Here is a 14,492-nt window from a genome sequence, read left to right on the forward strand (position 1 = left end):
ATTTCAGAATAAATATTTATGCCAGGCAAACAGATCAATGGCTATTAAAAAGGTCAAGGGCAGATGATGACGGGTGCTAGCTGGATGCATTGATAGTTTGAGTGCAGTAATGAATTACAAATGCATGCGCACGCACACACACACATACACACACACACACACGTATTAAAATAATCAGGACTAATTCATTGATCATGCTTAATCTGTCATAATTAATTCCATAGGAACAAGTGTGATGAAAGCGAGATAAATTATTCAGTGTGAGGAGGAGGTGGACCTGAGATGAATGCGTGTGGGAGAGCAGTGGTGGCAGCAGCAGTCACAGGCTCAGGCTAATTACAGTCTTTTTTCAGAAACTGACACAGGTTAATTTACAGTAATAGTTATATGGAAATAACATTCAGCAGTAATTAGAGGCTCAGGTTAACGTAGCAGTTCATGGAAGCACCTGGATTTCACTTAAGTTGACTTTGAATAAAGTTATATTTGTAAAAACTCTGCTGACTGTAACAGTGAAGACACGAGCCAAATATTGAGAGCATACCTTCAGTTATTTAACAAGTCCCAGAGGAAGTTCAGTCTCATAATTTGCTAAATCGCTTCACATTCATCCTTCAAGATTGTTTCTTCTGTTCTCACTGAGTCATTATACTTGCAGCATTAAATCACTGAAAATGTAACATCCTGTATAACGGTTGCCATTTAGGCAAAGGCTCAATTTAGCAGTTATTTAATGATCATGAGTGCAACGAGTGCAAAGGCACCAGCTCCAAAAATTCAACATGCACAGAGTCTTTTTATCACGCTTTGTTACTACAAATGCAATTGTGAAAAAGTATATATCTAAACATCTATACCCAAAGAAATAAACAACTCACCAGCTGGTCACCGAGATGGTACGTTACTTGATGCTGGCCAATTTCCATCTGAGGGACTAATGATGATGCTAGTCAAAAACAAGCTTAATAAACTTGGTAGAATGTAAGTTTTACTTCCAGGCATCATTTACTGCAGTCATCAGATACAGGACACACACAGGTGTTTTGGTGCTATTGAATATTTGCATTTTTATGTATTTATTAAAAAAAATCCCAAAGTTCACAGTCCTATTGTTTCTTGGTACCCTCGGTTATGGTGTGAGACACATTCTCTTTACATTCCTAAATATAAAGAAATATTTGTCAAACCCGTCTTGGACATTTCATTATTTAATAATAAAATTAATCAGTTCAACAGTCACGTACAAAACAACCAAAAGCATTGGACCACCTTTGGTTTTCTCAACTTTGTGTGACTGGACTTATTCTACACATGGAGAATTCTCCAAAAATAAAAAGTAAAATTGTTAGATCCACAAAAAAAAGTTGAAAGCTCATTAATGGCAATACATTTACAGTGAAGAACTGGCATAAAGTGTTCAAATGTTATGAGCCGATCCTCAGGGATCCGTATCAGGACAGCTGGGCTAAAATAAAGCCTGCTAGTACTGCTCTCCTTTAACACGGCCGTATTTTACAAGCATTCTGCTTCACCAGCAAGTGAAAGTAGCGTGTGATTGAATTTGAAAATGATTTTTGCACTGCTGAGTGATTTTTTTTTTTGGGATCAAAATGTACTCTATGAGCTGGACTTTCTGCTGGACAAACAGGGCAACAAAGCATTGTATTGTTTGAATAAATACAGTTTTCTGTCTCTTTCCTTTTTTTCCCCCCATGCACATTTAAAAATGTTCAATTCGATAAATAATGAATATAAACCAGAATGTTTTAATTTAGATGTTAAGTGTGATGCAGAGACTGTCAGAATCATCACACAACCATAGCAATATTTTCACCCAGCCCTAACTTTAAAGTTCAAGTGTCTACTGATCGTAACCGAACACAATCTTCTGACATAAACAATACCTGTTACTTGAGTCATCGAAAGCTTGAGAGAATTTCAACCCATATGTGCATTTAATAATCACAATCAGATCCAGTCCTGCTTGATTGGAGACTCGTTTCCATCTCCAACTTTAGGCAGTGTCAGCAATCCATCTGTGTGTCAGAAGAAAGTTTCTCTGCACAGGGGACAAGTGGATTTGTTGCTGGAAGTAAACCATTTGTACTGTGGAAGAGGAGAAACATATCATGTAAACGAGAGACCAAACAATTTTAAATATTGCTTTTAGACATGTGGAAATTTCTCAGTTCGGAGATGCAGTATATCACTTACCAAACACGCTGAGTGGAATTTCTTTTTGCAGGTGCGGCAGGCCTTCTTGGGCAGCGAGTAGTTGGAACCGTGGATAACCGAGAAGCAGATCATACAATCCTCTATTCCCTCGAACCGTTTATCGACGTTGTTCTTCCACAGAGCCAGGCCCTCCATTATACTGCCATTCTGAACACATACACACATCTTCTGCAACTCTCGTCTTTTCTGATCCCTGACGGAAGATAGTTTAACACCCCACTTGGCCTGTGTCATTCAAGAGATTTTTAACCACAAAGCTCCAGGTTGAAGAACCAAGCGACCTACAGTTGATCTACTGTGTGTGTGTGTGTGTGTGTGTGTGTGTGTGTGTGTGTGTGTGTGTGTGTGTGTGTGCGTGCGCACATCTACCTGATGTGTGAGGTAGGTGCTCAGCTGCAGCATCCAGTTCCTCCACTGCTGCACAGCAACACCCACTCGCCTCCCACTCTCTACCATGATAGAGCCCAGGGGGTAGTTTTGCGGTAACTGAATCACCAGCTCGATGAAAATATCATCCACGGAATAGGTAGCGATCACCTCCCGTGCTGCTGAGCGGGCCTTCACCTGCGGCAAGAAGACCGAGAATCAATCTGGCTGCCCGTTGCTTTTTGTCAAATCATTTCACTTACCAATCAAATGCAATATTTACACTTCAAAGTGTTAGTCTCCAATTAAACTGAGGAAAACCGATACTATGATGATGAGACTGTCCAATTATGTTCAACATAACATGTTAATTCAGTTTAAGACAAGCCACGTGCTTGTGGATACAATAAAAACATCATTCACAGAAAGAGGTGTAGCTCTCGGTCGATCCCAACTAAACCCCACATACTCTTCCACGCAGGAGTTCGTGGAGCAATTTTCTATGATTTTACCAAAATTTTCTGGCTTTATTTATGTTTCAACTTATTTTCCAAGCCTAGAAACTGCTAGTTTTAAAAAGTCCAGGTTTTTCTAGAACAGGGGTACTGATTAACACACCTTCAGCCACATGAGAGTGTTAATCAGTGGAATCACCTGTTAAAGTGTTTGGTTGGAAGGAAAACCTGCATACACACCGCTCTCCATGGCACATGGTTCCCTACCCCTGTTCTAGACCATGTACAACTCTGACTTGATTATATGTGAGAATGTGAATAATTTAGTCTTTGTTTTGTTTGTCACATTATTAAAAAGGTGTAATAATCGTTTATTTTTCCTTTGGCAACAACAGGCATCTTTGCAGAATGTGAGTGTTAAAAGTGAATCTGGCAGACCACCAATCCACCACTGTCCATTATTGCATTACAGATTTAACTGTTTCCACTCTAAAGAACAATTCAAGGATTTGCATCTGGGAAAGAATTTATCCTTTTAAGTGTAGTGTGACTTACAGTCATGCTGTCAAACATCTGAGTATTGGAGTGGACGGAAGAGATCTCCTGGGCTGACAGAACAGGACTGATGTATTTAGTAGTGAACTTCTCCACGGCGGCGCTCACTCTCTTCTCCTGGCTATTCCACCACAGTCGCACCATGGCGGGCAGGTCCTGCACTGTGCTGTAGTACACACTGCAGGCAAGGTGAGGGAGCTCCCACTTGACACCCTCGCTTTCTGCAGGTAAGAGACACAGGGGAACGAAAATGTTCTGTTGTTTCACTGCCATTAACAGTTAATGTGCGAGTATGCAGGCTGTTCTTACTGTCAACAGCCAGAGACAGGCTCTCAGTAAAGAAGGTTCTGGTCTCTTTTGTCTCTGACCCTTGGCCTGGGTAGGTGGGGCTCTCAGGCATCAGTTTGAAGAGGTGAAGGAGGAGCTTGTTAAGGGAGCCGGTTCTTTTAAGGTACTGGGCATAATGAGCCCGTAGCTAGAGATAAACCAGAAGACAATCACTAGTGTGACCATATTACTCCTCTCTCAAAAAAAAAAATCACAGTCCGTTCTCTTCCATACTCATCCTGTCTATCTAATCATCTTACATGGGAGGGTGAGGATTTGAAGAAAGTGAGAAGCAGCTTCCATGCCAGCAGGTAACCGAGGATGCAGGAATACTCCACGCTGAGAGGATGGACCACTGCAAACTCTCCTACTTGAAGCCCTGCCAGGATACTGTCACACAACTCCTCACAGGTGGACAGGAAGGACATCAGAGCGGCTGGAGGAGAGCTAAGAAAACATTTAAGAGAAACTAACTATTTGAAACAAACTTGACCAATTGGAATACAATTTGTTTTTTAAGTGTAGTTCAGAGCACCTCAAGTGACAATAATGAGAAACCAGCACTAATCACCCATGTAAAACCACTTTGAACTTACAGACATGGCTCATCTCGATCATCGTCAGTCTTGCTAGTGTCTCCTTCTCCATCACATTCAGGCAGCTGAGGCATTACCCTGAGAAGATAAGGAGCAAGTGTGTACATCTTTCTTATTTTCCTATCCTCGAATACAGTAATTGCAGTCAGCATGACATGATCACTCCTAACCTACAGAGACCTTAAGGTCTCAGAATAAATGCAACACTTACACTACACAAGTGCCTTTTTTTTTTGCAGAATCTGATTACTTTAAATAAGCAATGGTTACCTACGTTCTCTTGTCTGCACAACTTTCAAACAAAATACTTACTTTCCCAACAAGTGGTAGACAGTGATTTGCAGTGGTCTGGCCTTAAACAGGAGTAGCGGACAGAGGGTGTTGAGCAGCGTCTGAAGAGGTTCTGGTAGGTTCGTCTTCTGGCCTGCTATGAATCGCGCCGGTAGGGAGTTGTTGTTCAGCTGCTGCACAGGCATATAAGTCAGAGCTACGCCGACTGACTGCAGCACCAGCAGAGGAAACACAGGGTCATCTGGTTCTTTGAAGGTATCTGAACATAGACAGCAAATGGACAGAATGACTCATGAAAGTGGGGCTTTACATGTTTTTTTTTTTAATTGCAGCTCCCTAAAGGAAGTGTTTTAATACATTAATACTACAATAATACTGCAAAGATCTTTGTGTATGCCAAGTGAGGTGTTTGGAGTATTGTATGCTTATGAGGGCAGTAGTTAAAAACAGTAAAACAGTATCGCAGGGCTGTAGTACTAGACTGCATTGTTTTATTTTTCGAAAAGGTCTTCATTTAGCAACAAATGATAAATGATGAATTAAACAAGATTTGCTTCACCTATCAGGCCCAGCTTGGTTCTACACGATAACCTAGAAGAACAAACATACACACGCACCAGTGATATTGACAGGCAAAGGTAACAGCAGGTTGTAGATTCCATCTATGAAGAAGTCTTTCCATTCACTCGCCAGTTCTGGTGGCAGCTTCTCCAGTATGTCGGATGAAGAATTGGTAAAGAACCGGCTCAGCTCTACAATCATCGCGCTGTTCTCACACACAAAGAGCTGCACCCATGGGTTCCATAGACTGCTCACATTCTCACTGACAGTCTGAGATTAAAAACAAGGAAATGAAGTAGGTGTGAGATAAACAGGGAAATGAAAGGGTCGAAACGAGTCCCGAACAACAATCCATGTAATCCATGTATATATATGTCTAACCTCTAACCAGGCTAACATGGAGCAGAGCAGGAAGTCCCACTGGCTGCCTCCAAGAATCATGGGATAACGAGTCACCAGCCAGGACAGGAAACGCATCATCTCCACAGCAAAGTTCAGCTGTTCTGTAGTTGCTTTAGATAGGTCACTGACAGACAAAGCAAGGATAAATGTAAACACATTAACAGGAAACATAATTTTCAAACATTTCATATCTTTATAACAGAGGATCACCACAGAGAAAGGATTACCTGCCAAAGAGGAACCAGTCCTCTTTGCTGTTCCTCCACTCCATCACAGTGGCCAGAATCGCCAGCACCACCTCCTCCTCTATGTGTGTGTTGGCTCGTAGGCAGCACAGCAGAACTGCTAGACACCCATACACATCTGTAACACAACATGATTATATGCATGGTGAAATCTGAATTCCAGTATGCATTTGCGTGAGAATGTATGAGTGTGTGTGATTTTTTTGTGTGTATTCTCACTGTCATTCTCTTGCCAGTTGATTATTCCAGCGGTAGCTAGAGTTACAAGAGTCTCCTGGTCTTCTCTGGTCATGGTGGGACAGAGCACCTGCAGTGTGCTCAACTTGCCACAAGACACTGGAAACAAACTGACCAATAAAAGACAATGCTCAACTAATAGATTTCCACATAATGGCTTAGACTGTTGAGTAAAATGATTTTAAATAGATGAATGACTGACCTGTCTGCGGTGCTGTAGAGCTTCCTCAAACTCACACTGTGAGATGCTGCCAGGTTGTTGGCGTGGATGTAGTTGTCTAGAGTCAGAGACCAGAGACCCCCGAGTTCTACTGACCTATAAAGTAACAACACATGCAGTATATACAGTGATACACATCCAGTCCTGTGCATTCCAGAATCAGTGTGTGGTAAGTAGTTTCCATGATCTGTTTAGACAATCATTAAATATGTTTCTCTTTACAACTAAATTACTTTTCTTGTTTGTCAAATAAACAATCAAGAGTTGCCTGCAAAAACGTCACAATTCTGAACAGATGAAGACAGGACAAACTTTATGTGCTGATGAGTTGCATGTTTTTCTTTAAAAGTCCAAGAATTCAAGTCCACTGCTCGACAGCAGCAGGCCTATATGTGCAGCTACTGAATGAGAGAAGCTCACCTTGTGTACAGCAACTCCAGCAGATCTTTAACTGGAACAAGCATGTGGAGTCCTTCTGTCAGCCCCCAATCAGTCAGCAGGTTGTGATAGGTGGCCACTGAGGAAGGGGTGTATTTCATCTCCTTGCACCACTGTAGTGCATACAGCAATTCTGCAACTGCCGCACAGAAGCAACCACATGAAAACATCAGCTTGCAAAGAACACATTTCACATGTTTGGTTTTCTTTGAGACAGAGAGTTGAATAATTCAGAACAGGTCTTGTGAATTTTTTACCTGTGTACTTGAGGTCAGGTAGGCATGATGCCTTATTTTGGTCAGAAGGTGCCGCTGTCTGGTTCGCCTTCCCTAGCAAAGCACAGGCACATAGGTGGGCTGGCAATTTGTTTGACACCTTCGATTTCCAGATGTCCATGGAGGAGTTTTCACAAACTCCTCTGTACCGACTGGCCAATAAAGGGGTTTTGACCCACTGCAGAGGACAGAAGAAAGGTAACATGAGGATTTAATCCAAGCAGACTTAATCTACATTTGGAATGGAGGGGAGATCAAAGATTGGTTTGCTTACCTGAGGGGGTAAGGCCTGTCTGATGTTTGTCCAGCTTGTTTTACTGGGCATCAAATGGGTAAAGAACTGAATGAGGAGGGGGGAGTCTTGATCACAAACAGAAACAACCGTCTCCACCAGGCTCTGAACAGCTAGAACGAAAACCTGGAAACTAAACCATAAGACTAAGAGTTAGCCAGAACCACAAATGAGAAGTTTAGTGTTTGAACACCAGCAGAATGTTTTCTTACCTTTTGACATCCAAATACTCAGTGAGTAATTTGTTCTTCACCCAAACAGTAGCACTGTGCAGAAAACCAGCTTCCTTCACCTCATATTCAGAGTGTTGGACAAGTGACTGGATCCCAGCTACACACACGGACCTCAGCTTGTCTAAAAGTGAGTCTGTCAAACCAACATTAACACAACTTGGCAGTTTAGCAGGGATGCTAGCTGTAAACGTGCATGCCTACTGTGTGAGTACCCACCAGACAGCTGAGTGTGTGTTTGATCTTGGGCTGTGAGCTGGAAGATGGTGAATAAGAGTTCCTCAGCAGAAGGCAGTAGAAGACAGTCTTGAACGGAGGAGAAGAACGTGGAAGCTACATCGCAGATGAAGGAGACGAGCGGCTCCATGTTGCCCGCATCTGACTGACTCTTGGTCTCCGACAGAGTGGCGTGGAGCTTCTCCAAAATCTTTTCCAAGTATACCTCCCCAATCAGAGGTTCTGCGCATGCAAAACAAATCAAAACAGGGATTCAACAGTTTGGATACTGAGAAGAAAGTGATAAAATTCTCGTAAGACAGCCACTCTACCGTTGTTGTGGTGCTGTGAGAGGACCAGGCTGATAAGGGTCCAATTGTGGTGGCTGGTAGAACTGGAACAGCTGTGTCCCACCTTGCAGAGCTCCTCCGTTAATCCTAGGAGTTGCTCGCCCAACACGGAGCCTTTCAGCCAATCGCGACACTTCAGAGTCTCTGGATTTGCACATGCCTGGTGGACAGCAGAGAAAAACAAACACTTAGAAATACAGAATACTTATTGACGTAACACTGTGTTGTTGTAAGCAGGATAACACATACCCTCTGTATGAGTTGGAGGATGATTCCCCATGGCAAATCCATCTAGAGGGGAGAGTGAAGAGCATGAATAAACCTGATCTATCATTTAAAAAAGAAATCTGTTTATATATTCAGATCTTTTGTTACCATGGAGATGTGATTGAGGATGCGGGTGGCCTCCTGGCGGCTGCAGCAGTAGAATGAACTGAAGACCATCTCCACTAAGTGCTCCGTGTCTGTGCGCTCCTTCTCTGCCAGCCACACCACCACTCGCTCCAGCAGGAACTGCATCGCTGGATTGTTCCGGTTCACCTTGTTCCTCTGCTCAGCATCTTCAGATATTTGATCATCCAGTTCGACCAATGTCTAAGACAAATTAGGATTAAGGGGGGAAAAAAAGTCAATTACATTAACCTGTTCATCACTGATTTCTTAAGGCCATGTTTTCACATATTTAAGCCCATTACTTAAAATCAGCCGAAATTAGAATGAATAATCATAGCATGCATCAAAAATAATCACTGAAAACAATGTTTCAAAGCACAACACAACTTGTTTTTCCACTGAGCTCTTCTCTTTCTAGCTTTGGTCAATATAAAGACAGATTTATGGGGCGAAAAGACGGCAGCTGGTGTTTAACGTTTTCAGGTAGCTGTCAAATAAGACTTACACTGAAGACCCTGGGAGTGTGAAAAGTCCGCAGGAGAAGGGAGAGGAAAACAAGATGTCTCTCTGAGTTTTTCTCATTTACATGCACCAGGCACAGTTGGGCCAGCTGGCACACTACATCCTCAAAATGCTGGGTCTGTGGGGATCCTAATACTTTTTCCTTCACAGGCTCCGACATGTTCTGCATAGGCTTCTCAACAGCAGTTTTCTCATTGTCTTCGGTCTTAGACAAACAGATCTTGACAGACTTCTTCTGCGTGTGCATTCTGTTTACACTCTCAGGGTGACGCATCACCTGGAGAAATAAAAGAAAGCCAGAGTAGATGCATATCGTTTCGGGCTTCACCTTGAAAACTTTTTTTAAACCATTATTACCTCCGACAGCAATGCAGATCCAAGCATCTTAAGACTTTAGATGCAGAAACTCACCTGTAGCAGGTTGGATATGCCTTCCAAAGCCTGTACATCCGCTTCCTCCTTGTCTACATATTGTACAAATAGATGACAAAGTCCCTCCCAGATGTCTGACAAAAGTCTTTGAAAAGCATCCTGGCTGTCTTTAGCGTCACTCCCAGGATGTACACCTGCCCTCTTCTCCCAGGACACGAGCATTTCAGTGAACAAAAGGAAAAGAGGGCCATTCTGAAGAGAGGGATTTTCAAGAGACCTTTCGAGTAGTGGAAGGAGCTATGAAAGACAAAAAAAAAGTTAGAATACGTGATGGAACTGTTGCTCAGTTCATGAGCAGCTATGATTTCACCTGTTGTGAAATGAGCATGGTGCGGATTTTTCTCTGATCTTCCTCCTCCTCTGTGTTGTGCAGCACACAGAACCTCAGGCACTCGAAGGTAGCGGTGACTATAGCGGTGTTCTCCGACGGGCTTGCAGCTGCTCGTTCACTGGACAGACTGAGACAAAGGCAACAAAATGTAAGACAAATGCTGACAACAGTAATATGCGTGTTGTTTATTTCTACACATTTTGAATAAAAATTACTACATGACCAAAGCACAAATACTAATAATTACCCATGTATGAGTGAGGTGAAGAAAGTGGTGTAGAATTCCAGGGTCGGGTCAGTGACCTGTTGGGGCAGTTTACTGAGGAGCGGCACTAAATTAGGGTGGAGGGCTTTAGCCATGCCTTTACCACCCTCTTTCAACAGAGCCCACAGTTTAGGTAGGAAACCCTTCTTGGCATTCACGTGTGTCCAGCAGTCCTGCAACAACATGAAAAGAGTGCATGCAACAAAACTATTCACAAGGGAGAATTTGAGATGTTGGCATGTTGTTCTGGGGCTTTCCAGTACTCTGGTTTAATGACAGACACTTACGATGCGTTATGATTAAAGGAGCATAGCCAGGGTATAGAAAGGAAACAACAGCATGGTAAAAAGTAGTTTTAGTAGTGTATACAGAGAGAGAGAGGGGGAGAGTATTCAGAAGGCAAACTACCAAGTGAAGAAAAAAAAAGGGAGCTGAGACAATTGGGTAAAATGAGTTTAAAATCTGGGAGACTGAGGCTTAATCCCAAACTCCTGGCACTACAAAACATTGCTGTGTCCAATATGCAGCATCAATAGTAGCAGCCTTTATTTCATAGCATTGTTTTGTTTTATAATGGATGTCCTGAGACAAAAGCTCTCATCTCTAACAACAAAGCACGAAAAGAAAAGTTTAGCAACTAGAAAAATGCAGCCAAACAAGCTTGACGAAACCATGGCGAAAGCCTCTGAAGGAAAGCAGCAAGGGCGTCCCTTCTCCTTGATAAGGAGCACCCTCCAGTGGTTGTGAGTGAGACTTCATACAGGATGACATTTTCAAAAAGAAGTGACTCAATATGGGCCAGCTTGGGTTTGGAGTTCTTTACCAGGAACAGGAAGTGGTAAACTGAGATTAAACTGGGAGCCCCACGAAACACAGGAAGTCACAGAGTAGCCAGGGTTGTTAAGTGTGGTCGGATGTGTAGATAATTAGGATATTTTGACTGTAGCAACCTTGAGCATGAGAAGACCTCAACATTGAGAGACCCACGAGGGGCAAAATCAGGGGCTATACTCAACAGGGTTCAGTAACGGAAGAGGCAGCCATCAGGAGGCAGCACCAGGGTGATGACAAAAAGAATATTCTAGTGTATGAATGCATACTGGGCACGGGATTCTCAACAGAACAAAAACAAATCATTTCTAGTCAATCTTACAGGGATGGTAGACACGATGTGAAGAACAGCCTCCCACACCGAAGGCAGGACTAGAGGATCTGTGTCGTCGATGCTGAGTAGGACAGCGGGGCAGAGACGCACTGCTTCAGCCAGCATGAGTGCTGGAGTAAATTCAGAGAGAGCACACAGCATCTCAAAAAATGCCCCTTTCACCTGTGGAGAATAAATAGGGAGATTTACTTCCTCAAAACAAATTATGCATGTTTATCAAATGGCATTTAGCGGAGTAAAACAAAGATGTATCAAACTATTACACACAATGCCCCAAGTAGAGGAGTTCAAGTACCTTGGGGTCTTGTTCACAAATGAGGAAAAGATGGATCATGAGATCGCCAGGTGGACTGGTGCAGCGTCTACAGTGATGCGGACTCTGCATCAGTCTGTCGTTGCGAAGAGGGAGCTGAGCCAAAAGGCAAAGCTCTCAATTTACCGGTCGATCTACGTTCCTACCCTCACCTATGGTCATGAGCTTTGGGTAATGACCGAAAGGACAAGATCGCGAGTACTAGCGGCCGAAATGATTTTCCTCCAGAAGGTGGCTGGGCTCTCCCTTAGAGACAGGGTGAGAAGCTCCGCCATCTGGGAGGAGCTTGGAGTAGAGCCGCTGTTCCTCCACATCAAGAGGAGCCAGATAAAGAGGTTCAGGCATCTGGTCGGGATGCCTCCCAGACACCTCCCTGGGGAGATGTTCAGGGCATGTCCAAATGGTAGGAGGCCTCAGGGAAGACCCAGGACACGTTGGAGAGACTGTCTCTCTGGTCTGTCTGGCCTGGGAACGTTTCGGGATCCACCGTGAAGAGCTGGACGAAGGAGCCAGGGAGAGGAGAGTCTGTGTCTCTCTGCTTAGGCTGCTGCCCCCGCGACCCAACCCCGGATAAGCGGAGGAAGATGGATGGATGGATGGATCTATCGTTTTAGATCAAAGTAGCTAATCTGAATCAATCCAGTGGTGACAAGACAGCTAAATTTAAAATCAATTTCACCATTTTGTCATGGTTTCCCCGATCATGTCATGTCTTAGATATGGAGTTCTTATAATGTCATTATAATCATCTCATCCTAAGATCTTAGGTGGGACAATAAACTCTAAACAAACTTATTTTACTGAAGTTACAATACATCATATGCTTCTGCTGGTAGATTAAATGATCCATTGCTTTTTACGTATAAGCATACACAGCAAGTGCCATTCTTTCTCAATGGCAGTACCTGAGGTGTTTTGTGTTTGCTGTACTTCCACAACTTCCCACAGGTCACAAGTTGTGCGAGTCTTTTCTCCAGGGTCTCTCTGTCATTCTGGTGCAACAGGGACAGCAGTCTCTTGACCCCCAGCAGAGAACTGGTCAGCATACGCACATATTTGGCTTCTCTCTCCTCCTCTGTCACACTTACAGAGAACACAAAACAACTCAGAAATAATATATACCTTAACTGTGCCAAGACAACCGCTACAAGTAACTAAACTTCTAACTTACTGGGGATCACTCAGTGTGTCTGCAGTATCCTTTAACAAAATATCTTGAAGTACCTTCAGGGACAAGTACAATAATGTCAAATTTAAACTCACTGGATAACAGTGTAATCACCGTGTCCTTATTAAAGCCGCCACATCCACTCACATTAAGGATCTCATCTTTGCAAAAGCTAAGGGCCTCGGGCTGTTTTGCTGGTGAAAAGGCAGCCTGAAAGGCCTGGCATGCAGCAGAGGCTGCGGGTGAGTAGGTGTCACACTGGGACAGAATCCAGTGGCCCATCAAGCTCTTCAAAAAGGGGGCCAAACTGCGACGCACTTTCAACACGAGCTGCTCAAAAGCCTGCTGTGTGGCCTCCCTGATGCGGCGATCATGGTCCTGAGGGACATATTAATCGACAAAATTACCATAATTCACCATACAAGTGAACACCCCTATCCACCCTTATCCTAATTTGAAAATATCAAATTATTTCCATTTTTCTCTCTTATGACTGTAAAATGAACACCTGCCACAACTTCATGTTTCATAATATTACAACTGGTGAGACAATGATGCATCCCCCCCCCCCCCATCAAGTGAATAAGCACACCACTGATATCTTGCAATAAATCCTTGGCCAGTATGGAAGGACCCCTTTGACGTCTTCAGCATCCCGTTCCTGACACATGGACCCAAAGTCCTGAACAGCCTGAAAATCACACACACACACACACACACACACACACACACACACACACACACACACACACACACACACACGAACCAAAACAGAGCCTGGGATGACTTCAACTTACAAGCACCAATTTTCAGAGTTCCATGCACTTTTTTCTTTGTGCGATCTTTAAAACAGGATTCCTTATATGTTCGTTTAAAAAAAATACACTCACTTTCAGTCTGGTGACTACATCTCTTTTGGAAAGCTTCCTGAGCACAAGTCTGAAATCAGCATCCACCAGGTTGTCTATCTCCTCAGCTCCGTGGACGGCAGGAACATAACTCAACTCCGAAGTCACCGTAGAGTCAAAGCCCACAAACCCCGGGATGACGCCACCTTCACGCGTTAATACCTCCGCAGCCCGTCCGCTATTTGACGGCTGATAGTGGGAAAGAAACGTGCGGTTATAATTTAGAAAAATCCCGAATTAAAATTGGCGACACAGGTTCTTGTTATGAAATAGTTGGGACGGCACAGCTACACGTAGCGTTAGCGCTAGTTTAGCTAATGTACATTAACGTTCACTTGAATGGTGGTTTGCCGCCAGAATCAGTTTCAGTCGGTACTTACCCGAACATTTCCTTTAGTTCGCTGTTTATTCTTGCCCCCCATGGCGGTATCAACACGTAATGGTTACAAGGGTTGACACTGTGGATAGTGGAGTGAGCTCCACAGCTCCCCGTGCATGTTCCGGAAGTGAAGAATATCACTCTTTCAAAATTATGCCTTATTTCACGAACCTGTAAAAATAAAAATGTACTTGAACAAAAGCGGCATTTCCGTTATCGACAAATTTTGTAATTTTCTCTTAGTCATTAGCATTTCTTTGTATCCGTAATTGCTTAACTGAGTCTGATGTGATTATAAGATGCTTTTATTTTCATGATGAATCAC

At 43.3% G+C, this 14,492-nt stretch overlaps 1 protein-coding gene across 1 annotated transcript; it reads right to left on the bottom strand.

The window, feature by feature from the left end:
- Positions 1 to 558: 558 nt before the first annotated feature.
- On the bottom strand, positions 559 to 14,286 carry ltn1 (listerin E3 ubiquitin protein ligase 1). Its single transcript, XM_086227282.1, has 32 exons — positions 14,169 to 14,286; positions 13,771 to 13,977; positions 13,473 to 13,571; positions 13,028 to 13,258; positions 12,884 to 12,936; positions 12,618 to 12,795; positions 11,388 to 11,561; positions 10,217 to 10,407; positions 9,949 to 10,096; positions 9,618 to 9,875; positions 9,190 to 9,483; positions 8,667 to 8,885; positions 8,541 to 8,582; positions 8,274 to 8,451; positions 7,945 to 8,184; positions 7,708 to 7,861; positions 7,478 to 7,628; positions 7,186 to 7,381; positions 6,911 to 7,067; positions 6,473 to 6,586; positions 6,253 to 6,380; positions 6,016 to 6,151; positions 5,768 to 5,912; positions 5,443 to 5,656; positions 4,847 to 5,084; positions 4,535 to 4,612; positions 4,199 to 4,385; positions 3,921 to 4,086; positions 3,612 to 3,832; positions 2,605 to 2,799; positions 2,215 to 2,382; positions 559 to 2,106 (listed from the first exon to the last, which is right to left on the bottom strand). The coding sequence occupies exons 1-32, from the start codon at positions 14,208 to 14,210 to the stop codon at positions 2,044 to 2,046; spliced, it is 5,265 nt and encodes a 1,754-aa protein (XP_086083408.1). The 5' UTR covers positions 14,211 to 14,286; the 3' UTR covers positions 559 to 2,043.
- Between the last annotated feature and the right edge of the window lie 206 nt (positions 14,287 to 14,492).

The sequence above is a fragment of the Aulostomus chinensis genome, chromosome 15 (assembly GCF_037954235.1).
Source record: "Aulostomus chinensis isolate RoL2024-O1b breed Wild chromosome 15, RoL_Achi_v1.0, whole genome shotgun sequence".
Taxonomy (NCBI): domain Eukaryota; kingdom Metazoa; phylum Chordata; class Actinopteri; order Syngnathiformes; family Aulostomidae; genus Aulostomus; species Aulostomus chinensis.